The sequence below is a fragment of the Corvus cornix genome, chromosome 18 (assembly GCF_000738735.6).
Source record: "Corvus cornix cornix isolate S_Up_H32 chromosome 18, ASM73873v5, whole genome shotgun sequence".
Taxonomy (NCBI): Eukaryota; Metazoa; Chordata; class Aves; order Passeriformes; family Corvidae; genus Corvus; species Corvus cornix.
The window spans coordinates 667,854-690,318 of record NC_046347.1 but is presented as its reverse complement, the minus strand read 5'-3'; the positions used below and the strand labels follow the sequence as shown (position 1 = coordinate 690,318).

The 22,465-nt window shown below is 59.4% G+C and overlaps 3 protein-coding genes across 3 annotated transcripts; 2 read left to right on the top strand and 1 right to left on the bottom strand.

Moving 5' to 3' along the window:
• Positions 1 to 268: 268 nt before the first annotated feature.
• On the top strand, positions 269 to 3,081 carry MFSD6L (major facilitator superfamily domain containing 6 like). Its single transcript, XM_039562596.1, is given in 2 exon segments — positions 269 to 1,560; positions 1,563 to 3,081. Coding segments are annotated over 2 exon segments (1,986 nt in total). The 5' UTR covers positions 269 to 623; the 3' UTR covers positions 2,612 to 3,081.
• A 3,465-nt stretch (positions 3,082 to 6,546) lies between these two features.
• LOC104695666 (bMERB domain-containing protein 1-like) lies at positions 6,547 to 16,553 on the top strand. Its single transcript, XM_039562620.1, has 7 exons — positions 6,547 to 6,787; positions 11,274 to 11,394; positions 12,867 to 12,940; positions 14,242 to 14,356; positions 14,487 to 14,560; positions 15,076 to 15,228; positions 15,976 to 16,553. Exons 1-6 carry the CDS (start codon positions 6,712 to 6,714, stop codon positions 15,192 to 15,194), a joined length of 579 nt encoding a protein of 192 aa, XP_039418554.1. The 5' UTR covers positions 6,547 to 6,711; the 3' UTR covers positions 15,195 to 15,228; positions 15,976 to 16,553.
• Positions 16,554 to 17,274: 721 nt separating this feature from the next.
• CCDC42 (coiled-coil domain containing 42) lies at positions 17,275 to 21,305 on the bottom strand. The gene is made up of 7 exons (XM_039562577.1): positions 21,255 to 21,305; positions 20,869 to 20,972; positions 20,460 to 20,565; positions 20,229 to 20,333; positions 19,420 to 19,617; positions 17,868 to 18,026; positions 17,275 to 17,343 (listed from the first exon to the last, which is right to left on the bottom strand). Exons 1-7 carry the CDS (start codon positions 21,303 to 21,305, stop codon positions 17,275 to 17,277), a joined length of 792 nt encoding a protein of 263 aa, XP_039418511.1.
• Between the last annotated feature and the right edge of the window lie 1,160 nt (positions 21,306 to 22,465).

Below are 22,465 nucleotides of genomic sequence, written 5' to 3'. Positions count from 1 at the left end.
GCCGTTCCCGTGCCAGTGCCGGGCCATTCCCGTGCCGGTGCCGGGCCGTTCCCGTGCCGGTGCTGGGCCATTCCCGTGTCGGTGCCGGGCTGTTCCCGTGCCGGTACCGGGCCATTCCCGTGCCAGTGCCGGGCCATTCCCGTGTCGGTGCCGGGCTGTTCCCGTGTCGGTGCCGGGCTGTTCCCGTGCCGGTACCGGGCCGTTCCCGTGCCGGTGCCGGGCTGTTCCCGTGCCGGTGCTGGGCTGTTCCCGTACCGGTGCCGGGCTGTTCCCGTGCCGGTACCGGGCCATTCCCGTGCCGGTGCCGGGCCGTTCCCGTGCCGGTGCCGTTCCCATTCCCGTGCCGGTGCCGGGCTGTTCCCTTGCCGGTGCCGGGCCGTTCCCGTGCCGGTGCAGTTCCCATTCCCGTGCCGGGCCATTCTCGTGCTCGGGCCGTTCCCGTCCCCGTTCCCGTCCCGGTCCCGGTCGGCAGACGGCGCTGCGCCCCCGCCATCCCCCCGGGGCGGGGCAGGTGCGGCCGGGCCGGAGCCGCCGGAGCGATCACTGGGCCCGGAGCAGTCACTGGGCCCGGAGCGGGGCCGGCGGGGAGCGGCGGCAGCGGGTGAGGACATGCGGCGGGGGCCATGAGCGAGCGGTGGGACGTGGGCCGGGCCCTGGCGCTGGCCGCGCTGTTCCGGCTGCTGCAGGGCGCGGGCCGGGGCTGCGCCGCGCCCTTCGTGCCGCTGTACCTGCGGCTGCTCGGGCTGCCCGCGCCGCTCGTGGGGGCCGCGGCCGGGGCCCGGCACCTGGCGGCGCTCGCCGTGCCCCTGTGCTGCCCGCGGGGCCGCGCCGGCCGGCGGCTGCTGCTGGCGGGGTCGGTGCTGGGCTCGGCCGGGGCCAGCCTGGCGCTCACCCTCATCCCGCCCGCGGGGGACACGGGCTGCGACCGCAGCGGGCAGCTCGGCCTGCCCGGCTCCCTGCCCTCCGCTCTCCCTTCCACTCTGCTCGTCCCGGTGCCCACCACAGTGCCCAGCCCGATGACCAGCCCGGTGCCCAGCCCCGGCACAAGCAGTTACACAGCGTTAAGCTCGAGTGCTGTGACGGACACGAGAGCTGTGCCAAAGGGAACGGGGAGAGCAGCTGCTGACGTGTTGGCAGCGAGCAGGAAGCCCGCTCTGGGCATTTCAACCTTCCAGGGGTTATTGGGCACACCAGGTGCACTTCAGGAAAACGGCAGAGGACTTGGGGAAGGCGATCCGAAGGGAGATGGCTCCTTGGATGGTCCCTCTGGCTGGACAGTGAGAGCCGTTGATCTGCGGACACAGGAGCCAGAAAGGCCGGCTTCCTCCGGACCTCCCTCCCCCGGACTCCAGGAGGAAACTCCGGGTTCTGCTGCAACAGATCTTGCTGTTGATGCTGAGGAAAGCCTAAATGCTACTGAGAGTAATGAGCCAGCTTTGTTTAAAACAGCTTTTCCAACAGCTGTTGGAAATGCCTACGTGTCTGAAAACCTTTTGGAGTCTCGAGATGTCAAGTTCAAGGCAGTGCAAAGCATCTTCCAGGACAGAGAGTATCAAGTTTTTTCATGGTCCTGGGCGCTGTGGTGCTTTGGGAGCTGTTGGCCACTTCCCTGGAATGGACCATGGATGAGAGTGTCTACGAGTACCTGGACTTTGTGGACGCCACGGACAGGTTCGGGCGGCTCTGGCTGTGGAGTTCTGCGGGCGCGGCCGCCGGAGCCTGCGGCGTGTCCGTGCTGGTGGATCAGCTGGATTGCTCCCTTGGCCGCTCCATCCCCCGCCTCGCCGTGCACTTCTACAGCTACGCTGTCCTGGCAATGCTCTCACTGCTTGTCAGCGCCTTCTTTCCCGGCCACATTCCCAGGAAGAGCGCCCGTGCTCCCAGGCTGGCCAAAGCGCTGGCCCTGCTGTGGGGGGACGGCCGGGCGCTGCTGTTCGCGGGCACCATGTTCCTCGTGGGTGCTGCCAGCTCTGCCGGGCACAACTTCCTCCTGTGGCAGCTGCAGGACCAGGGCAGCAGCGAGCTCCTCATGGGGCTCTGGGTGGCCCTGGGGCCTCTGGCAGAGCTGGGCCTTCACCCCCTCAAGGGGCAGCTGCTGCGGGCGCTGCCGGGCACCAGGATGGTGGTGCTGAGCCTGGGCGTGCTGGCAGCGCAGCTCCTCAGCTACTCCCTGCTCCGGGCTCCGTGGGCAGCGCTCCCCGTGCAGGCGCTGTCCGCCCTCAGCAGCGGGGCCCTGCGCTGGCAGCTGGAGGGGACAGTGGGGGACATCGCCAGGCCGGGCACGGAGCGCGCCCTGCACGCCCTGCTCGGGGGGCTCTGGGCGGGAGGAGCCAGCCTGGGCAGCTTTGGGGGCGGGTTTGTGGTGCAGCACTTGGGGCTGGCAGTGCTGTTCCAGGCCAGCTGCGTGGGGCTCGGGCTCTGGATCCTCTTCTTCATAATTGTCCAATCCAGACTGCCCCGGCAGAGGAAAATTAATTATTCCCGACTCCTGGCTGCTGATTCCAGTGAAATGAGCGACTCTGAGGAGGAGAACGAGAAGGACTGGCTGGTAAAGGCCATGAAGGATGAGAGCTTTAACAGGAATTGGATACAGCAGCACGGGGTCAACTAATCTGTACCTAAATCTGCGGGGTGGCATGGGAACCTGGTATAATCATAATATCCAGGAATCACTGTTAATTCTAAAGTGCTAACTATATACAGGCTATATCTGACGGGAGAGATTTTTATTTTTTAAAAAAAATTATAAATCTTATTTTCTTACTTTAAAGGCTTCTTCCTTTTTTTGTAATTTTTCCTTTTTAACTTGATGATTTTGCTGCCAAAATCCCAAAAGGATGTTTCAGGTGTACCTTGGCTGAAATGAATGTGGATGAGTTTTTAGACGAAAAACAAACTTGGATTGTTGCTACAAGTGCTGCTGTGAGTGACAGCTGTGACCTGGGCTGTGACACAATCAGATGGAAATGATTGACGTGCTGACAGCACACGGAACCCTTCCAAGGCGGCTGTAAACTCTTTGCACTCTGTAAGGGCTGTGAATAAAAACCTGGTTCATTTGTAAAAGAAGGTTTTGCTGCAGACCATCTGCCTTGTCGCGTTTCGTGATTTCAGGGTGCCCCTGCTTGGAATCTGCTGGGAAAAACCGCCAGGTGTGCTCAGAGGCAGCGCCCGTGGCTCGCCCAGCCCTCCTGGGCACTTCCTGGTGGCGACTTAAGGCGTCCCCGGCATTGCAGGTGACAGGAAGCAGCCGGGCCTCCCGACTGGTGGCACTTCTGTGGGCTGGGAATTACCGGAGGGCGGGATGGGATCCATCCAGCTTGGCACTGCTGGAAGCTGCTGATGCTGCCTGGATCCTGAGCAGGGATCCTCCAGCTGCTGTGTGAGGCAGCCGGGCAGGGACAGCTGGGCAGGGACAGCCACAACCCCACAGACAGAAAGGGGAATTTATTTCTGTTCCCTCACTACCCAGGGGACCCCCAAAGCAACACCTGGGCACAGGTACACAGGCGGAGAGCAGCACTCAGTCCGTGCCAGAGGATCTCCTTCACACCGAGTTACCCCAGGTTACTCCCAGCTGGAGGTCGCTGATATCCAGCCCTCCCTTTTTAACCCATTCCTGGGTTAAACCTGCCTTACCTGCCCTGCCTTCACCTCCAAGGCACAGATTTCAGCCCCTCTCTGGGAGGTAAGTTTTGCTTTTCAATGAGAAATCGGTGGTCTGGTCTCATTAAAAGATCTTAAATGGGGTTTAAATGAGCATTGGAGTCCCTTCAGCCACAACAAAGGCTGCTGTCAGTTTATCAGGTATTCCTTGGTCAAGGAATTGCATCATTGCTGAGCAGAGGGATGGATTTCAATAACATCTGCGTGAGTGGCTCACAACCCCGAGACAGGCAGCTGCAAAAAGCAGAATATTTATGGAAACGCATATTTAATGTGGCATATGCAAATGTGTCACCCTGCCGTGTTGTGGGCTCGGCAGGAAGCGCTGGAGACAAGGGAAGGACTCCTTGGAGATAATTCCTTTCTCTGTATGCACCGATCCCGCATTATCTGTACATCAGATGCTTTCAGGGTAATTAGCTCCCTCTCTTCCTGGCACCGATGCTCTGTGCCAGCAGAGCGCTCCGCTGCAACGGCTCTATAGATAGAATTGTCCCCGTGCCAAGAATAGCTGGAACTTTTTATTAAGATGTTACCTTCTCCCAGGAATTCAAACACGAGCGGAGAGCAATTTTAGTGTCAAGAATCTCTCCCGGCCTTATTATCATGTAATACCTGAGGAACAAAGCTGGTTAGTGGGGGATCTGCCTGCAGTCAGGCTCATCCCCTCACGCAGCACATCCAGAGCCTTTGTGAGAGGCACAGAAAGAGCTGGAATGGTTTGAAATGCAGCTGCAGCTTCAGCTGCCAGCCCTGCCCTCGTTAGAAGCCTATTACCTGTGTGAGCTGTGCCCTTTTCATCTGCCTCGGCACAACGGCAGCTGCTGGATTCCAGTTTGGCAGAGAGAAGCCTTGGAATGACAGGTGCCTGTCCATCCTGGAGCTGTGAAGGGGGCGACTCCCCCGAATCAGCACCAAATGTGTTTAATGGATTATAAATCTTTAAAAAATAACCTTATTGTGCAAGGTTATTACACTGACACCCCGTTTTGGGCATTCCCTTAAATCCTGCCTGCCCACAGCACGAGCACATCTCCCTAAGAAGGAGCAGGAAAAGATCCCATTGAAACTCCTCAGCCCCAGGATTCCAGGACCTGGGTGAGGGAAGAAGCCCAGGGTCCTGTCAGGTGTAGGGCACACGTTGCTCCCGTCCCCGATTTGCACTTCCCTGTGCACTGTGGATTTGCCCAGGACGATTCCATCCAATCCAGCAGATCCAATGGTGTGTGAATTGTGTCCTGACCCCGTGGGTGCCTCTGGACTGTCTGATTTACTCCCGTGCTTTTACTAGGGATTAAGTGAGCCTATAAAATGCATTAAACTCAAGTTCAGCCCCCAGCAGATCTGGCTGCTCACAGTGAAAGTCATCCTGGAGAGTATTTGCCTGAAGAACTAATTAAAATATTTACAGGTTCATTTTCTCTGCACTGTGGAGTGACCAAAACAAGGTGAGTCACTGCAGCCCCGCTGGTTCCAGGGCTGGTGGGTGCCCATCATTAATGAGCTGAGAAGCAGCCACTTCATGGCTCTCCTTCCTCGCACAATCCAAACGCCCAAACCAATCCGGGGCGGCCCTCAGCTGGGAGCCCAGCAGTTCCTTACAAACCCAGGGCACTCCTGAGCAATTCACTGGAATACTGGAGCTCCCTGTTTGTCACGGATCACCGTTCCAGCTCACAGCCCACGGCCTCGTGGCTTTGTGCTGCTGCTCCTGGGAGCATTTTCAGAGGAGTTCTGGAGCAAGGTGCTGCTGCTGCACTGCCAGCCCAGAGCAGCAGCTCCCATGTCCTGTCTTTCCCCCGTTTTTACACAGAGACTCTTAATTTTTGCCTCCTCATTGTGTTTATATTGCACAGTTCTCCTCAAAAAATGGAACACCGTCCCTCTGGCCTGTGTTCTGCTTTAAATCACTTGACTGGACCAAAAGTCGAGAGCTCCTCTTTGGCTGCTGGAGATGGGAATTCCCAGATCTTGCTCAGGTTTGTGTTTCACTGGCTGGAGGTGAGGCTGCTGCGAGCAGAGCCCACGGGCTGGTTCTGGGCAGGCGCTGACCCCCAGACCCCTCCCTTGTGTTGCTGTGTCCCTGCTCTCCAGCCCAGTGGCACTTCCCAAAATGTCCCTGAGCCACGTTGCCAGGCTGGGTGTCCCTGAGCCCCTGGACCTGTGCGTGGGGACATCAGTGTCACCTACAGGCACCTCCTAGCAGAGCAGTGTCCCAGCAGAGGACCCCTCCGTGTGCTTTGGGGCAGGGGGTGTTGAGGTGCGTCCTTCCACAGCTGGGAATCCCCAGCCAGGTGCTCTGGGAGCACAAAGCCCTGTGAGCAGCAGGGTTTGCCCATCCCCACCTTCCCTTGTCGCTTTGCTGGGCCCAGCCTTCAGGACAGTGGCAGGGGTCAGTGCTGTGCTGGCCAGAGGAGAAACCGTCCGGGTCCTGCTGAGGTGGGTGCCACCACCATGCTGGATTTCAGCCCTTGGAGCGTTGTCAAACTCTCGCTGTTGGGTTTTTCCATGGAGAAAAGTTGCTTCTACTGGAAAACGCAGCTGCCCTGGCTCCGCACCTCGCAGCAGTTTTGGGGGGGCTCTTGGGTGCTCTGCCTCACCCCGTGTCCCATCCCCGTGTCCCATCCCCGTGTCCCGCAGAGCCTGGGTGCCTTCAGTGCCCGGGCCCCGCTGTCGGTGCCGCTGCTGAGATTTGGGGGCGTGAAACGGCCAGAAAGGGTCCGGGGAATGCCCCGGGAGAAACTGCGGGGGCCGGGGCCTGCAGGCGGAGGACTCGGAGCGCAGGGAGCGGTGGGATCGGAGGGAGCGGAGCGGTGGGAACAGTGCGAGCCCCCGCCCAGGCGGAGCGGCGGGATCGGAGCGGTGGGAGCGACGGGAGTAGTGGGAGAGGAGGAAAGGGAGCGGCGGGAGCCCCCGCCCCGGCGGAGCCGTGGGGTCGGAGCGGTGGGATCAGTGCGAGCCCCCGCCCCGGCGGAGCGGCGGGAGCAGCGCGGAGGGAGCGGCGGGAGCCCCCGCCCCGGCGGAGCACAGCGCGCTGGGCTGCGGATGGAGGGCAGCCGCGCTTCTCCCCGGTACGGATCCATGGAATCCACCCGGTGGCCGCCGGCCGGCGCGGGGCCAGGTGAGCGCGGCGGGACCGGGACGGGACCGGCACCGCCCGAACCCAACTTCCCCCGGGGATGGGTGGATGGATGGATGGATGGATGGATGGATGGATGGATGGATGGATGGATGGAGTGGCTGGGGGAGAAAAAGGACGCGGAGAAGGGGCTGGGCGGGAGGAGGGGGGGATGTCTGGAGGGACACACCGGGGGAGCAGGGTCACATCTGGCCGCTGCTGCCCAGCTGGACACGGCGCCGCTGCGCTGCCATGCCCGGCCGTGGGCACGGCTGTGACGGGGGCCTGGAGGGCTCGCCCTGTCCGTCACCGCCTTCGCCCCTCTCTGACCAGTTCCTCCAGCAGGACCCGGGGTGAGAGGAGCGGGGGATGCCAAGCAGGGGAATTGCCTTGAGCAGAGCCCTCGACCTTGGGCTGGGAGGAAGGGTCGCAGTGCTGGGCTGTGCGGAGGGGAGGCGCCTGCGATCCCTCTGCTCTGCTGCCCCTCCGACCTCTCCCCTTCCCGTCCCTCTCTGCTCCCCCTTCGCCCCTTGCGCACAGTGGGGCAGCGACAGGCAGCTGGAGAGGCAGGGGAGGAGGGATGGAGCCAACTCCAGCACCCTGCTGGGTACTGCCTGGGGGGTGTGTGGTGCCCACGAAGCTGCTCAGCTCCTGAGTGAGCTGTGGGAAGTTTTGATCCGTTTCCTTTGTGCCTTTCCTGGCAGGGTGTATCCTCCCCTACAACCCCCGTGGGGGTCTGAGCACCTTCATCACCCGGGTCCTCTGCTCCAGCAGCCGGGTGACATCGGGGTGGCGCAGGGGCTGGACTCAGGGTGCTGGGTATGGCCTGGACATCCCCCGTGGGTGTCTGTAAGCAGGACTGTAGTGGCTGCGATTTTGTTGATTCGGTGCAGTTGTGTGAACTCCCAGCTCCTGGGGACCTTGGGATGGGTGAGAACCTTGGGATGGGTGAGGACACTGCAACAAGCCCTGCCTGCTGTTTGGATGCTGCTCTGCTGCTTGCTCCCAGCCAGGACAGCTCAGGCCAAGCCTGTGGAGCCCTGAGCTCCTGGAGCCTCTTGTCCTGCTGCTGTTCAGGCTGAATGTGCCCTGTCCCTGCTGCTCTCTGGAGCACAGGAAAGCACACGGCTGAGTTAGAGGCCATTTGGGATGGTGCCCCCATAAAGAGCTCTGACCCCTCCACAGGGAGCTGTCAATCGATTTCCCAACTTTAATCATGAAGAAAATTGCTTGAAACTCACCCTGCACTGTTGGCTGCCGTGACTCATCCCAGGCTCGCTGCTGACTGTCCAAATGTTTTCCCCAAACCTTCTGGAGTGGAAGTCTCTGGCCATTACACTCCTCGTGTGTAACACACACCCTGGGCTGGGTGTTACCAGAGCATCTCCAAATTTCAGTCAAAGCTTTCTCCCCCTCCTTGGTTGGCCACGTTGAAGTGGTGCCGGGTGGGATCCCTTTGGCTCAGGCACTGGGGGTTTCTGTGTGGGGGTTTCTGTGTCTGTAGGTTTCTGTGTGTGGCTGTGCTGCTGTGGGAGCGCTGTGGGAGCAAAGGGACCCCTGGACAGTGTGGCCACACCTGGGGCCATCCCTGTCTGTCCCCAAAGGGAGATTTGGATTGTGAGCTTGATCACAGCTTTAATGAACACCCTGCCTGGGGTGTCTCCTTCTCCAGGTGCTCCCTCCCAGGGTTCATGGGCTTCATTTTCCAGGAGTTTTCTCCTGGCACTGCCTTCCCTCTGCTTCTGCCCTGAATTCAGCAGCTCCAGGGACACGAAGGTCCTGTCAGAACTTCTTGTCCAGCACTGACTGCTTAGGGGAGCAGTTCCCTGGGATTCCTGAGGGATGCAGAGTGTCAGGACCTGACCACAGCACCTGAAGGCACAGCCAAGGGCTGGCACCCTCCAGCTGAGCCCTGAGGCTCTGGCTGGGCTGTGCTGCAACCTTCTCACTGTCCCCACGTCCCAGCACACTCCTGACCTGGGCAGTGTCCAGGAAGGTGACTTCAAGGTGTGTGTGAGGGCAGGGTGGTGCCAGCCACACCTGATGGGAACCATCCCAGAGCTGAGCCTCAGGCTGGAATTACAGCCCAGCCTCCTGCTGCAGGTGGGGGAAAGCAACTCAGCTCTTCCACCTCCTCCCCTCCCAGCACTGCCACCTCATCCCTCTGCCTGCACAGGCGAGGATTCACCTCTCCCACCTGGAATGGATGTGCTGACGACATTCTGGGATGAGAGGGAGAAGAAGGGATGCTGACAGCTGTTCCAAACCCTGGCGCTCCTCCTGGGAAATACCTGGCTGGGAACCTCAGCCAGATGACTCTGCCAGCAGGGATAGGTGACATTCTGGGTTATTCCCCACCCGGGCAGGCCAGGAGTGATGGTCCCCCTGCCCAGCCCCGCCCCTGTGCTCCCGGGGCTGGTCGGTGTGCCCTTGGATGGAGGCTGCAGGAAGCTCCGGGTTTATCTGTCTCCGTGTTCATTGGCACACCTGGGCAGCCACCAGCCTTGTCACCTCTGCCTGGGCACAGAGGGGACACAGCAATGCAGCTTTTCATGACAGCTCTGGAGCTGAGCTGACGTACAGCCCCAGGGAGCGGCTGCCCACGGGCACATCCAGCTGTGCCACCTGCGCCTCCAGCTGTGCTGGCACCTGCACATCTGCCAGCATCTGCCACGGGTCCCTGAGCCATCCCCAGCTGCTCAGCTGGGTGCAGCTGCAGCCAAATATCCCAGGCCAGAGGAGCTTCGGGGTGGCAGAGCCCCAGGATGCTCAGGATGAGGGACCTCAGCATCCCGGTCCCCTAGCAACCGCACTCTGGTCCCTTAGCAACCGCATGCTGATGCTGTAGCAGCCACAGGCCGGTCCCTTGGCAACCCCCTCAGGAAATGAGGCAGAGGGAGGGGGCTGTGCAGAGCCCGGGGCAGGAGCTGCTGGAGGGCTCATCCAGCCTCACACCCTGCCCAGCCCAGGGATTTGTCTGTCCTGATCAAGCACTGGCTCCTGGCAGCATCCCGAGGGCTCTGAGCAGGGAATGAGTGAGGAGTCACACCCTGGCATCAGCTGAGCCTTCGTGCCTGGGGGAGAGGGAGACAATCTCCGAGAAATCCTCATGAGCTTCTCAGCCAGAAACAGCAGAAATTTCTTCTCCAAGCCACTCACAGGAATCCAAACTATCGGATTTCCACAATAAAGCTTCCCTGCTGGAAGTCTTGGAAATATGTCCCACTCTGGGAATGATTTCCCGGGCAGTGTTCTGTGATGGGGAGAGGACAGGGAGCGCAGAGTGTTCAGTCTTGGGCCTTAGAGTTTGTCTCTTCCTGCCTGTAACCCTCAGCACTGGCCTGGATCCCATTTGAATGCCCAGACCCCATATCCTGACATCTCCCATCATCCCTGCCTGGAAAATCCTGCTCCTGGAGCCGTAACAGGGCTGTGCTTTCCCCTCTCCCTGCATGGGGAAAGTCCCAGGGCTGCAGGAAGGCACAACCTCAGAGGGGAGAGGTGCCCTGTGAAGGCTCAAAGGAAGCAGACTTTGCCCTGATGTGGTATTTGGAAGGGTTTGGAATATTTTCCCACAGCCTGGCTCTGCTGCAGCCCCCTGTCCCCAGCACATCCCGGGATTAGCCAGGATGTGATGAAGGTGCTGCTGCCTGGCACTGGTCACAGGCTCAGTGTCGTGTCTGAGAGCCAGACTGGGCTGGGAGCTGGCTTGGAGCAAATCCTCAGCTCTTCCCATAAAACTGGCTGGGAGCCACTGTGGGATCCACACAGCACCCACGAGTAAATCCGCGGGACGGTCTGGGGCAAAGGAGTGGGATCTGTGTGTGTGAGTCACGGAGGGCGAGGAAGAGCTGCTGGTCAGAGCCACGGACGGGGGTGGATGGGCTTTCATCCTGTCCATCCCTCCAAAATACAAATTACAGCCCCTTTATCCCACATTTTGCTGGGAAGCCCCTGCCCCTTGCCCTGAGCAGGTGACCCCCCTTTCCCTGCCTCAGTTTCCCCGGGTGGGGACGGATGTGATCCTCAGCACTGCAGAGGGTGCGGGAGCTGAGCTGAGCTGCCCTGCTGGGTCTCAGGGGGGCTTCTCCCCAGAGAGCTGGGGAGGATGGGCGGTGTTCATCCAGCGTGTGAGGGAGGGGGAGCAGCAGAGGGAATTTCATCCCCGTGACCCCTCAGCTCTGAGCTTTGTGTGCCCAGGATTTGCTCCTGGCCATGCAGAAGGAGGCTGCTGGGCAGGCTCAGCTCTCTGTGCTGGACCTAGCTCTGGAAAAAGAAAGGGACATTCCCACTCTTCCCTCCAGCAGTTTCCAGCTCCCTTGGCCTCCTGCTGTTGGGAGAGGGGGAGACCCCTGGGGATGCAGGGTTTTGTCCCAGCACAGAGCCCGGCACAGGAGCCGGGAGCAGGGGAAGTGCTGCTGGGCCCAAGGCTGCCCTGAGGTCCCTGCTGGTCTCCTGCTGCCTAAGGTGGCTCCCATTCCTTTTCCAGAGGATGAGGTTGTGTCCATGGCCGACTCCACCACCACCATCGATGACATCGAGGGAGAGCTCTTCAGGATCGAGCGGATCCGGGAGATCCTGGTGCGCAGGGAGTCGGAGCTGCGCTACATGTGAGTCCCTGTGCCCCCTCCTGCTCTGCTCCCTCCCAGGGACACCCCAGCACCTCCTCCTGCCCAGCCAAGCACAGCCCAGCCCCAGGGATGAGCAGGGCTGCGGCTGCTTCCCACCTTGTTTCCCAGCTGGAAGTGCAGCCCCTCGCACGCTCTGGCCTTGCTCTCCTGAATGGGTCCCCTCTTACAAAGCCGCCACTGTGGCTGGGGAGCTCTGAGCCAGCTGAATTCTGTGCAAGCAGAGTTTATCACACAGGTTTGACCCCTCAAGTGTGCCCACATCCCACCGGCTCCAGGTGTTCCCAGCCGGTCCATGCTCTTCCTCAGTGTGAGGCTCTTGGGCTGGGCTTGGGAAGGGACCTGGGGTTTGGTGCTTTGGGGCTGCTCTCTGGAGATTTGCCCCAGCAGGAAGATCTGGCTTTGTCCCAGCACCAGGATCTGCAGCTGCTGAGCAGCCACACAACCACAGTCTGCTCTCCCCGGTTTGAAGTATTGCTCATCCTCCCACCTCCCCTTTTCCTCCTCCATGCCCTGGGGCCACCAGGACATGCTGGAATTGGCCTGGCACCAGTGCCTGGAATGTTTTCCCACAGCCTGGCTCTGCTGCAGTTCCCTGTCCCCAGCGCATCCCGGGAGTGCTGGATTAGCTGGGATGTAGCATCCCATCCCTGCATCGCCTCCCTGCATCCCACTCTCCACTCCCAGCACAGCCTTTGCAGCCTGGTGAGGAGGGGAGGATTTTCTCCAGGGTCCATCTCAATAATCAAAGAAGTTTTGGAATAAAATTCTCCAGGGTTTTCAGATCTAAGGCAATAAAACAGCCCCCAGTTTGCAGTGGTGCCCACCAGCACTTGGGGGGATAAAGGACATTTTCCATGGGTCTATTGGGAGATTTTATGTGTTTGGAGGAGAAGACCTGACCAACATCCAGAGTTTGGGTTGATTAGGCTTTTCAATATCACTAAAGGGCCGTAGTCAGCCCAGTCCTCAGATCCCACCCTGCCAGCCCAGCACCAACGGGGATTGTGGCAAAGGTGACACTTTCTGGGCTGTGGCACTTCCTGTGCTGCCTTTGGGACTTGACTGGGTCCCCACTGGTCCCTGCACTGAGGGACCCCACAGCCTGGGAATCCCTGGGTAAACCCAGCGTGAGTGGAAGCTGGGAGCTGCTTCAGAGGCTCGCATTTGGAGCCCCTCGGAGGCACAGTTCTCCCTGAACTCGTTGTTGAAAAGGATTTTTGGAAATCATCAAAAGTATACTTCTTAAAAGCTTTCCATAGCAACAGTACCCGATGCTCTCCGGTGCCGTCGAAGCTCACAGCTCTTGTTTGGCTTCTCCATTGTCTTGCGCATGGAAAACAAAGGGAAATCTGGGATCCCCACCACAGGCACTGGCTGGGTGTTGCTCCGGGGGTTTGGAACCTCTGCTCTCCCAGTTTTCCCCCTCAGAGGTTCCGTTTGTGTCTCCACAGGATGGATGACATCCAGCTTTGTAAGGAAATCAGCCGGCTGAAAACAGAACTCCAAAAACTCCTGTCCCTGCCTGGTAAGGCTTTGGGGAGCTTCGGAGAGCCCCACCCTGCTGCCTCGTGGGGGCTTTTAATGCCAACACCTTCCAGTCCATAAACCAGGACTTTCCCTAAACCATGCCTCAGAGCAGAGATAAACTGGTCTTCTCTGTTACTGGAGAAACGAGCCTGGCTTTCCTTCCTGCTTTGGGCTTTCATTTCTTGCCTTTTCAGCACTCCCAGACTCAGCTGAGAGCAGAAATTCTGCTCTCTTTGTCTCCTTTGTAAGTTGACTCAGACCAGTCTGATCTGGAAAAATCCTGCACATCCCTGTTCTTGTGAGACAGCCACGGCAGCCTTGGGGTTGGATAAAGACTGGAACACGTCAGTGCTTACTCAGAGCCCAGCCAGGGCTGGGGCTTGAAATGTCCCCAGTCAAGGTGCCTTTAATGATTCAGATCATCACCGTGGTCATGATGGGCTCTGACATCAGCCAGGGGAGAGAGAGGGACTGCGTTTGTCCCGTGGGACCTTAACTCTGACAGGTTCTTCCTCATGACTGCAGGTTGTTAATTAACTGCAAGTGGCCGTTGTTAATTAACCCCAAATAGCCGGGGCTTGGGCACAGCCTGACGTGTGGCAGCCAAATGCCACTTGAAGTGCCCGTGTCCCCCACAGGCAGGTGGAGGCTGCTCAGAGACAGTGCCCAGGTGACTCTGCCTTAATTCAGGGGGTGGGAGAGCCCAGCCCAGGCCAGAGCAGCTCCCCGTGCCAGGGAATTCATTCTCTGCACGACACCACAAGAAAACCCTTCACTTGCTGGGGACGTTTTACAACAGGATGGGTCTGAGGCAGCACCTGGATCAATCTCCCAACTACAAATCAATCCTTGGTTTGGGAGCTGCTGAGACCTGGCTGGCTCCATCCTGCAAATTTTGCTGTGTTTTTATTTAGCTGAAGGAAGACTCGTGGTTGATCCAGTCTGGGCTGGGCTGGTTTTGGAGCTGGCTGGAGAATTCAGACGTGGCGTTAAGCAGTACAAACAGCCAGAGTTCCCACCTCGGGTGGCTCCCCATTGATGTTTCCCACTCCTGGCTGTCGTCTCTGTGTATCCCACTGTATCCCATTCCATACCAATTCACACAGGACAGGCATTCTTAGTGATGGGAGAGCCCTCCCAGCCTTCACTTGCTGCTCACTGAGCAGCCAGAGCCTGGATCCAGCTGCTTCCTTTGGGTTGCCTTTGCTCCCAATCTCAGAGCTGGGCAGAACAGAGCAGGGCTGGCCTGGCAGGAGGGGCTGGCCCCTGTGGGGGTGAACTGTGCTCCCTGTGCTGCAGAGAACCAGAAGTCCAACGAGGAGAAGCAGAGGGAAGAGGAGCTGGTGCAGCAGATCCACAAGCTGGTGGAAACGCGGGATTTCCTAGTGGATGACGTGGAGTTTGAGAGGCTCAGGTAGCTGCTGTCACTCGTTCCTTGCGCTGGGGACAGTGCAATCCACCCCCTGAGCCGTGTCCTGCCTTGCCAGAGCTCCCGGGGGCCTCATTGCTCCTTTCCTGAGCAGAAACCGAGTTCTTTGTCACAGGGAAAGGGAAGAAGACAAGGAAATGGCCGAGTTCCTGCAGAGCAAGCTCTCCAAAAGCTACCTCCAGAGAGCAGGTAGGTGCTGACAGGGTTCATTCCTGGCACTGAACCTCCCTGGCATTTCTCCCCTTTCCCGAGCACTCTGTCTCCAAGATTTGACTGCCTGGGACTGGCTTACCTGGAGGAGGGTGGGGAAGTGGAACTGGGGGATGCTGGTTCTTGAGATCACATTGTGGGAACATCTGGAATTGGAAGAGGTGTTAGGAATCCATTTCCCAGCCTAGGAGAATGGGATAGGTTATTTTAGAGCTGACAGACTTCCTCTGACCCTTTAATATTGCCTCACACCTCAGATGGGTGCAGGATGGACACCACATCCTCTGATGAGAGCCACCCTGTGCTCTGTTACCTCCCCAGGGCCATGGGAAGCATTCCCAGCCCTGGTGACACCCCAGAGCAGCCACAGCAGTGTCCTCATGGTGCAGGGGCTGTGGCTCTGAGGGGGTCAGCAGCAGCCCCAGAGGAGCTCTGAGCACCAGCCCTGGGCTGTGCCCTGTGCTGTGGGCAGACCCCAATTCCTCTGCCCGCAGCTCCTGTCCGAGAGAAGAAGATGACGTCGAGGGGACAGCAAACCTCCACTCCCTACGTGACCAAGACAGGCCTGACCCTGCTCAAGGAGTGCTGTGGCTTCACCTGCTCCATCATGTAGGGCACTGCCAGCCCCTGGCACAGGACACGCCGTGGTAGGGGCAATTCCCAGGAATCTGGGACAGGCAGGAGGGGCTTCCTTGGAGCTGGGCCTTCCTGGGCAACCCTACAGGGATGTGCCATGATTCTGGGAACAGGGATTGCCCAGGGGGCTGTGTCAGTGGCACAGGACAGTCCTGTGGCTGCTGAGCCAACCAGGCAGTTCCCATCCACCTGCCAGTGGGTCAGGACAGAAGTCATCCCAAATTCTGTGGGAATGGCAGACCCACAGAGGTGCTGCTTGCCAGTGCTGGAGTGGGTTTCCCAGCTCATCCCAGGAGGAGCTGCAGTGCCCTGACAGAGATGGGGGTGGGATCCCCACTGGAGCGGCTGTGCCTGGTTCCGGCTGCCTCCCCGCCCTGTGGATGGCTCTGCCCCACAGCACTGCTGCCAAAATTGGGGTTTGGGGCTGCAGACAAGGCCAGCAAGGCCTAAACAGCTTGGGGTGGGCTTTCCCCAGAGGGTGACGGGAACAGAGCTGCAGCACCCGACTGACGCCACGTGGGACAAGCTCTGTGTGAGGGGAGGGTGATGGGGACAGAGGTCCAGGGGGTTGTGGCTCTGTGGGAGGATTCATCTCACCCCAGAGGAGATTTCACTGGGGCCAGTGGCAGCAGGAGTTCCCCCAGGGGCAGTGGGTGCTCTGTAAAGCAGGGCTGGCTCCATGGCCACTGGAGAAAGGAGCACAAGGCGATCCCATGGCTGTAATTCCTGATTTCCCACCTCCTGCCCTCGCTCCCCAGGTCTGCAGCCAGAGTCCACTCCCTGCTCTCCTCCGAGAGACCCAGCATCCATCATTGTCCACAATTTCCCCGCAGCAGCACCACCGAGGCTCCCAGGCTGGCTGGGCAGGTCTGGCTGCTGGCACAGGTCCTGGTGGCCCCATGTCCTCCATGGCAGCACAGACACCACGGCCCACCCCGGCTCAGCCTGGGAGCTGTGACAGCAGCAGGGAGCCCACGGCACAGCACCGGAGCATCCTACACCCAGACCCAGGGATAAAAAGCACCTGGAGCTGCTGTTGGGAGAACATCCTGCTCCAGCACCCAGAACACGCTGTGGCCACTGCTGATGATCTCCTCCTCACCCTTGCCCCACCCTGGGAGTGCCCATGGGATGGTTCCTGAGGACTCCTGGTGGGGAATGTCTGTGTGTCCCAGCTGTGTCCCTGTGGCTGCTCCTGGAGAAGGGCTCAGGCTGCTCCCCTGGGCACATGGAACTGCTGGAACTGCTGGAAAAGGTGCCCAGCCCATGGGCGTGACACCGGTTCATGTGCATTGATCTCGACCCAAACCAATAAATGTCTGTTGGAAGCTCCGTAGCTGTGTTCCCACCTGGGACCTTTTTAGGAGGTGGCTCAGCTGCGTCCCAGCAGGGCGGGTAAAGAGGAACAGAAACCTGATCCTAAAGAGTCAGGCTGGACTTTGGAGTTCCCTGGAAAGCCCAGAGCAGCGCCTGCTGCTGCAGCAAGGTCCCCAACCCTTCCATTTCTGGTTCTGACCCACACTGCACTTTTGGTCCCTCAGTGTCCTCCACCAGCCCCTGGGAACAGCCGTGTCCCCAACTGTCCCTCACAGGGCAGGGGCAGAGCTGCTCCTGTCCCATGAGCTCCTGCCACCTGCCACCACTGAGAGGCATCCAAGTGGGTGACGGGGTGGCCGTGGGTGGCCGGGGAGAGGACAGCTGAGTCACCTCTCAGGAGGGGTGTGAAATGTCACAGCTGAGATGAGATGTGAGGGCACAAAGGCACAGCATCCTCTGTGCTCTGGGATGAGTCAGGAGCTGACTTCTCCAGAGCAGGCAGCACCTCTTGGTGGCACCATCAGTGTCTCTGTGAGGCCCCTGGGACCCCTGAGGGCCACGCAGGGCTCACTCTCTCCTGCTTGCTTTTCTGTCTCTTCTGCTGCTGAGTATTTGGGCTCGCAGAAGAGCAGGGAAGGTCTGCAGGAAATGAAGAATGCCTTAAAATATTTGCTATATTTTTAGTCTGCAGTATCTGCGGGGTTCTCTTGTCCTCTCCTTCCCCTGGCAGGGGCAGGGCCTCACTGAGGTTGGCTGCGGCTCTTCATGTCCTCCGTGAAGTCATGGAGGTCGTGGATAAACTGCTGGATCTAGGGTGGGAAAGGGAGATGGCAGGGCCAGGGCAGGACTGGGAACAGGAGGCAGAGGGGAGCCTGTCCCTCTTGGAGAGCAGATGTCCCCAGGCTGAATGACAGGACAAGAGGGCCTTGCTGGGTCTGCAGCACCACAATGGGCCTCTGTGGGGGAATGAAACCAAACCCTGGCCATGGCTGGATCTGCATCCCCACATCCCTGCACTCCCTGTCCCTGCACCCCCTGTCCCTGCACCCCTTTGTCCCTGCACCCCTTTGTCCCTGCACCCCCTGTCCCTGCACCCCTTTGTCCCTGCACCCCTTTGTCCCTGCACCCCCTGTCCGGCTCCCACCCCTTCTGCCCCCACGAGGCCCCACTCCCTGCTCCACCTCCTGGGAAGGGACAGATTTCCCTAGTGTCCCCACCATTCCCCATGCCCAGGGACCCCAGGGGAGAAGGGAGGCTCTGTTGGGCTGTCCCCTCTCTTAGAGAGAACCATTCCTGCTGCTTTTCCTGGGCAGGGAGCGGGCTCTGCCTTTACCATGTCCAGCTGCCTGTGGCTGTCACCAGCTGCCACCTTGCCCTTTGGCTGGAGCTGTGTGCTGGCGGCCTGGAAGAGGCTGTGGATGGCCATGCTGAGGGACTTCAGCTCCACGGCTTTCCGGGCAGCCCTGTCCTGGAGCTCGGCCCAGCGACCCTCCTGGGGGACACGAGACACGTCCCAGAAAAGCTGCTTCAGCACAGGACCCCGGCTTGGACACCCCAAGTTCCACTCTCATCCAGGATGGGAAGAAGCCAGATGTGCCCAGGGCTGGGCTGGAGCTCGTTCAGCCTGACGTGGTGGGAGCAGATCCAGGAACCAGCCCCGCTGTTTGCCAGCCCCGCTGTTTGCCAGCCCCTGCAGTGCCACCCTGGCACGTCCTCCCTGCTGTCCCCATCCCCTCCCCGCCGCAGGGATGGATCCCCTGCAGCAGCACTGCCACTGTCGCCCTCCCAGAGCTGCTGCTTCCCAGCTCTTCTGATGACAAACCTGCCCCACACCTGGGCCCTCACTCCTCCTCCTGCGGCCCCGTGGAGGGATGGGATCAGGCATCTCCACCCACCACAAACTCTGCTGCTGGCCCTGCCACGAGCCCCCGGCAGCAGGAGGAGCCAGCAGCCAGTCCTGCCCCAGCCAGGCCTGGGAGAGCCCCCTGCCCACCCCACAGCTCCTTACCCACTGCAGGATGTCACTCCGAGCACGGTCAAGAGATTCTTGGAGCTGCACCAGCTCATTCCTGCCCTGCAGCACCTCAGCTTCCCTCTCCGCCCTGAGCTGCTGCAGCAGCACCGTGGCCTGCTCCGTCAGCTGTCTGTGTCCCCACTGGGACTGCACCACATCCTTGTGTGTCCTCACCAGCGCCTTGTAGAAGGAAATGATGTCCTCGATGTCCCGAAACTGCAGCACAGGACCCTGGGGTCAGTGCCCCCCTGCCCTCCCCTCGCTGGGATCCCCTGCCCTCGCCAGGGCCAAGGCCTCCCCAGCTGGCAGATCTTCCCTTTTCCATCGTCCCTGCTGGTCCCTGAGCATGGCCACATTCCCTGGGCCATGACATCCACAGTGCCAGGCCTGGAACTGGCACTGCCACAGGGCCACTGGCACAGCTCTGCCCCAGCGGAGCAGTGCTGGGATGAAGCACAACAACTCCATGTCCCCGGGCCCTGGGAGGCAGCAGGAGCACCAGGGATCATGGAGAGGTGTCCCATCACCCTGGGGGGAAGGCACAGCTTTCCTGACACTGCCTGGGTCCCACTCCTGGGCAGTTCTCACCTCTCCCAAACCATCAGTGTGACCTGGAAAGGTGACACCAAGGGGGCCCTGTTCCCCTCAGCCCTAAGCTTCCCCCATTCCCATGGTTTTTGTTCAGTTTTCTCAATCCTTCATCTGTTCTGGTTCTCCTCTCCTGACCCTGCTCCCTGTGGCTCACCTTGGCTGCAAAGGAGCCCTTCCCATCCCCTCAAAGTCTCTGGGTCTGATCAAGTGTTGATTTCCCTGGCCTCTCCTCTAGTTTAACACGCAGGTAGGGCCCTCCCTGAGCCACATCCAAGCTCACCTGTGAATTCTCCACCACATTCTCCAGGTACCGCTTGAACAGGGAGTACTTCACCAATTTTTTGGAAAGTTTCTGGTGCTGTTTTGTGAGGGCTTCCAGTTCCCTCTTAGCCCCCAAGAGCTCACTCTCCTTTTTTGTGTTCTGCTCTTTCTCTTCTCTGGCTTTCTTCAGAGCTTGGGTCCGCAGCCTTTCGTTCTCCTGGTGAGGTTTTCCCACCACCACACACAGCCAGAGAGGAAGGAAGGCAAGGGAAGGTGGAGCTGGGTCACTCAGGGGCACTGGAAGGAGACACCTCCAGAGAGGAGCCCCCGGCACTGCAGCACCCTGGGACCATTTCCCCCCCTGTTGCCCAGGGCCACCCCTCTTGCACTGCCCCTTTGGCCTGGGGGCAGCACCTGGGATGGGGCTGTGCCCTTCAGACCTCCTGGTCCCTGTCCCTGGAACATCGCTGGGGGTCCACAGTGGGGACAAGGCTGAGACCCTTCCCTGGGGACATTTGGGGCCCTCAGGAGGTCACAGGGCACAGGACAAGCTGTCTCCTACCCAGGGTACAAATCCCTGCTCCTCACAGCTCCGGCCTCAGGGGAGGCTTGGCCGGGAGTGCTGACCCAAGGTTCTTCCCAAGGGAGAGGAGTTGGTGCTGTGGCTGAGCAGGGGCAGTGTTCCAGGTGTGCCAGGTGTGCCAGGTGTTCCAGGTGTTCCAGGTGTATGAGGAGTGCCAGGTGTATGAGGAGTGCCAGGCGTGCCAGGTGTATGAGGAGTGCCAGGCGTGCCAGGTGTGCCAGGTGTTCCAGGTGTGCCACTCGTACCTTTACAGTGCTCCCAGACCTCACCACGTGGGCTTTCAGCTGGGCCCTCCTGGCGTGCAGGTCCCTCCACTGCTCAGCAAGGGCCTCCATCCTCTCCATGAAGGCCTGGCAGCACCAGGGCGAGGGTGACACAGCTGCCACAGCCAGAGCCACTCCCTGCCTGCTCCTGCCACCCTCCAAAGCCCCACCAGCCCTCCCAGCCATGTCCCAGCACCCTCCCACCTTCCTCACCTCCTCTTTCTCTTCCACAACCTTCTCCATCAATCGCACTTCTTTCATCTTCTTTAGGAGGCAGATAAACGAGTTTGTGGAGTCCTCCTCTCTCACCCGGAATTCCCTGACACAGATTTCCTCAGGTTACACTCTGGATCCCGTTCCTGGCAGGATGCTGGATTGCTCTGGGAGCTGGACTGTGTCCCAGGTGTGGTGACAGGAGCCCAACCCCAGTTCAGAACCCCTCCGGCAGCGTGGCCTCCCCAGCCCTCCCCTGCAGGGACCCTCCAGCGCAGCCAGCGGGGCTCCAGGGAATGACGGGGCTGGGAAAGGGAGGCACAGGAGGAACAGAGAAGGGATGGGAGTTTGCCACGGCAGGGGAAGGAGGGATGGGGAAACAAGAGATGAGGGCAGAGGAGCCCCTCACCTGAGCAGGGGCAGGAGTCTCTCCTTGTACTGCCCCCGGTAATAGCGCACGTCCTCGTGTGCCATCGCTGCGGCCACGTCCAGCCGCTGGCCCTGCCCTGGCCCCTGGGCAGCCCGAGGGCACTGCAACACCTGCAACAAGCCCTGGGGCTACTCCACTCCACCAGGACAAGGCCTGGGGCTACTCTCACTCCCAGAGAGAGGCCCTGTGACTCCTCCAACCATTGTGACAGGTCCAGTGGCTCCCCCAGCCATTGTGACAGCTCCAGTGGCTCCTCCAGCCATTGTGACAGCTCCTGTAGTTACTCCAAGCACTGTGGCAGAGCCAGGGGCTACTCCCAGCACTGTGACAACTCCTGTGAACTCCCTGGCACCACAGGGACTGACCACTGTGTCCAGGACCAGGAATTTTTTCATTCCCTTCTCTTCTTCATTCATCTTCTCTGCTTCCTCCTCTGCCCAGATCTGGCCCTTGTGCCGTGTGCCCTCAGCTGCCCTGGGGGCTCTGTCGGGGCCCCTGGCAGCCACATCCCCCTGTCCCAGCACTCCCAGGCTCCTTTCCCACAGCCCAGCTGGGAATGAAGCCCAGGCCCATCCTCAGGCATGGCTGAGCACTGCTCTGCTCAGACTGAGCTTTCCCATTTCCCAAAGTCAGCTGATTGGTTTTTAACTGATTTCGCTTCCCCCTCAAAAGAGGGCCCGTGACCCAGGACCACCCAAAGCAAAGGGGTGGGGCTCAGGGGCCAGCTGGGGGAGCCCACAGATGCTTCCCAGGGGATTGCTCCTCTCCTGCTCACTGCCAGTCCTGGCTTCCCCCGGCTGAACCCAGAGCAGCTCTGTGAGCTCAGAACAGGGCACAGGGGCCACATCAGCAGCTGCAACAGAGGGATTAGGGTGGTCCAGGCCCCTCGGCACCTGCACAGAGCATTTTTGGGTACGAAGCCACAAAAGCCACTTTTGTGACTGTCCCTGTCCCTGCTGCTTCTCCTCCCACCAGGGTCAGTTCCTGGATTCTTCACAGCACCTCCTGTGCACGGTCTCTGTTCAAAGAACAACCAACACAGGCCTTGAAACAGTGAAAATATAAAAACCCTCCCAAAATGCATTTTCAATATTCCCCCTTCAGGAATATTGTAATATTGATATAACAAACACTAATGCTAAAATATACAAAAATATCGATTTATTTGAATATATAATAATATACAATAGATTATATATGATACAGCTTTATAGACAACACATAAAAAATATGAAATACAATGTATAGTATAAAAACGTCTAAAGAGGTAGATTTGCTGAATTTATAAAACTTTTCCCTGCTCTTTCCCAAAGCACTTCCCCAAACAGAAGAACTGAGAGGACTCTAGAATCTCTTAAATTCTCGATGTTTTTTAATTACACCAAGACCCAAATTTGCATGTTGCAGTGGTTTTGGTGTTTTTAATCGAGTTTTCAATCGAGCTGTTCTCCAGGAGATGCTCTGATGCTGCCCAGTGCCCACATCTGCTGGGCATCCCTCTGTGGCCAAAGCCCCGGGGCAGGAGGTCACTCTGCACAAGGACAGCGGGGCCAGGAGGGGTCAGGGCCCCGCTGAC

Bases quoted from the DNA above. Each gene is read 5' to 3' on its own strand.
- LOC104695666 (XM_039562620.1), top strand. From the start codon at position 6,712: ATGGAGGGCAGCCGCGCTTCTCCCCGGTACGGATCCATGGAATCCACC. The intron at 11,395-12,866 runs GTGAGTCCCTGT...GTGTCTCCACAG, and splicing joins GAGTCGGAGCTGCGCTACAT to GATGGATGACATCCAGCTTT. The intron at 12,941-14,241 runs GTAAGGCTTTGG...CCTGTGCTGCAG, and splicing joins AAAACTCCTGTCCCTGCCTG to AGAACCAGAAGTCCAACGAG.
- CCDC42 (XM_039562577.1), bottom strand. From the start codon at position 21,305: ATGAATGAAGAAGAGAAGGGAATGAAAAAATTCCTGGTCCTGGACACA. The intron at 20,973-21,254 runs GTCAGTCCCTGT...CGGGCTGCCCAG, and splicing joins TCCTGGTCCTGGACACAGTG to GGGCCAGGGCAGGGCCAGCG. The intron at 19,618-20,228 runs GTACGAGTGGCA...AAACCTCACCAG, and splicing joins GGTCTGGGAGCACTGTAAAG to GAGAACGAAAGGCTGCGGAC.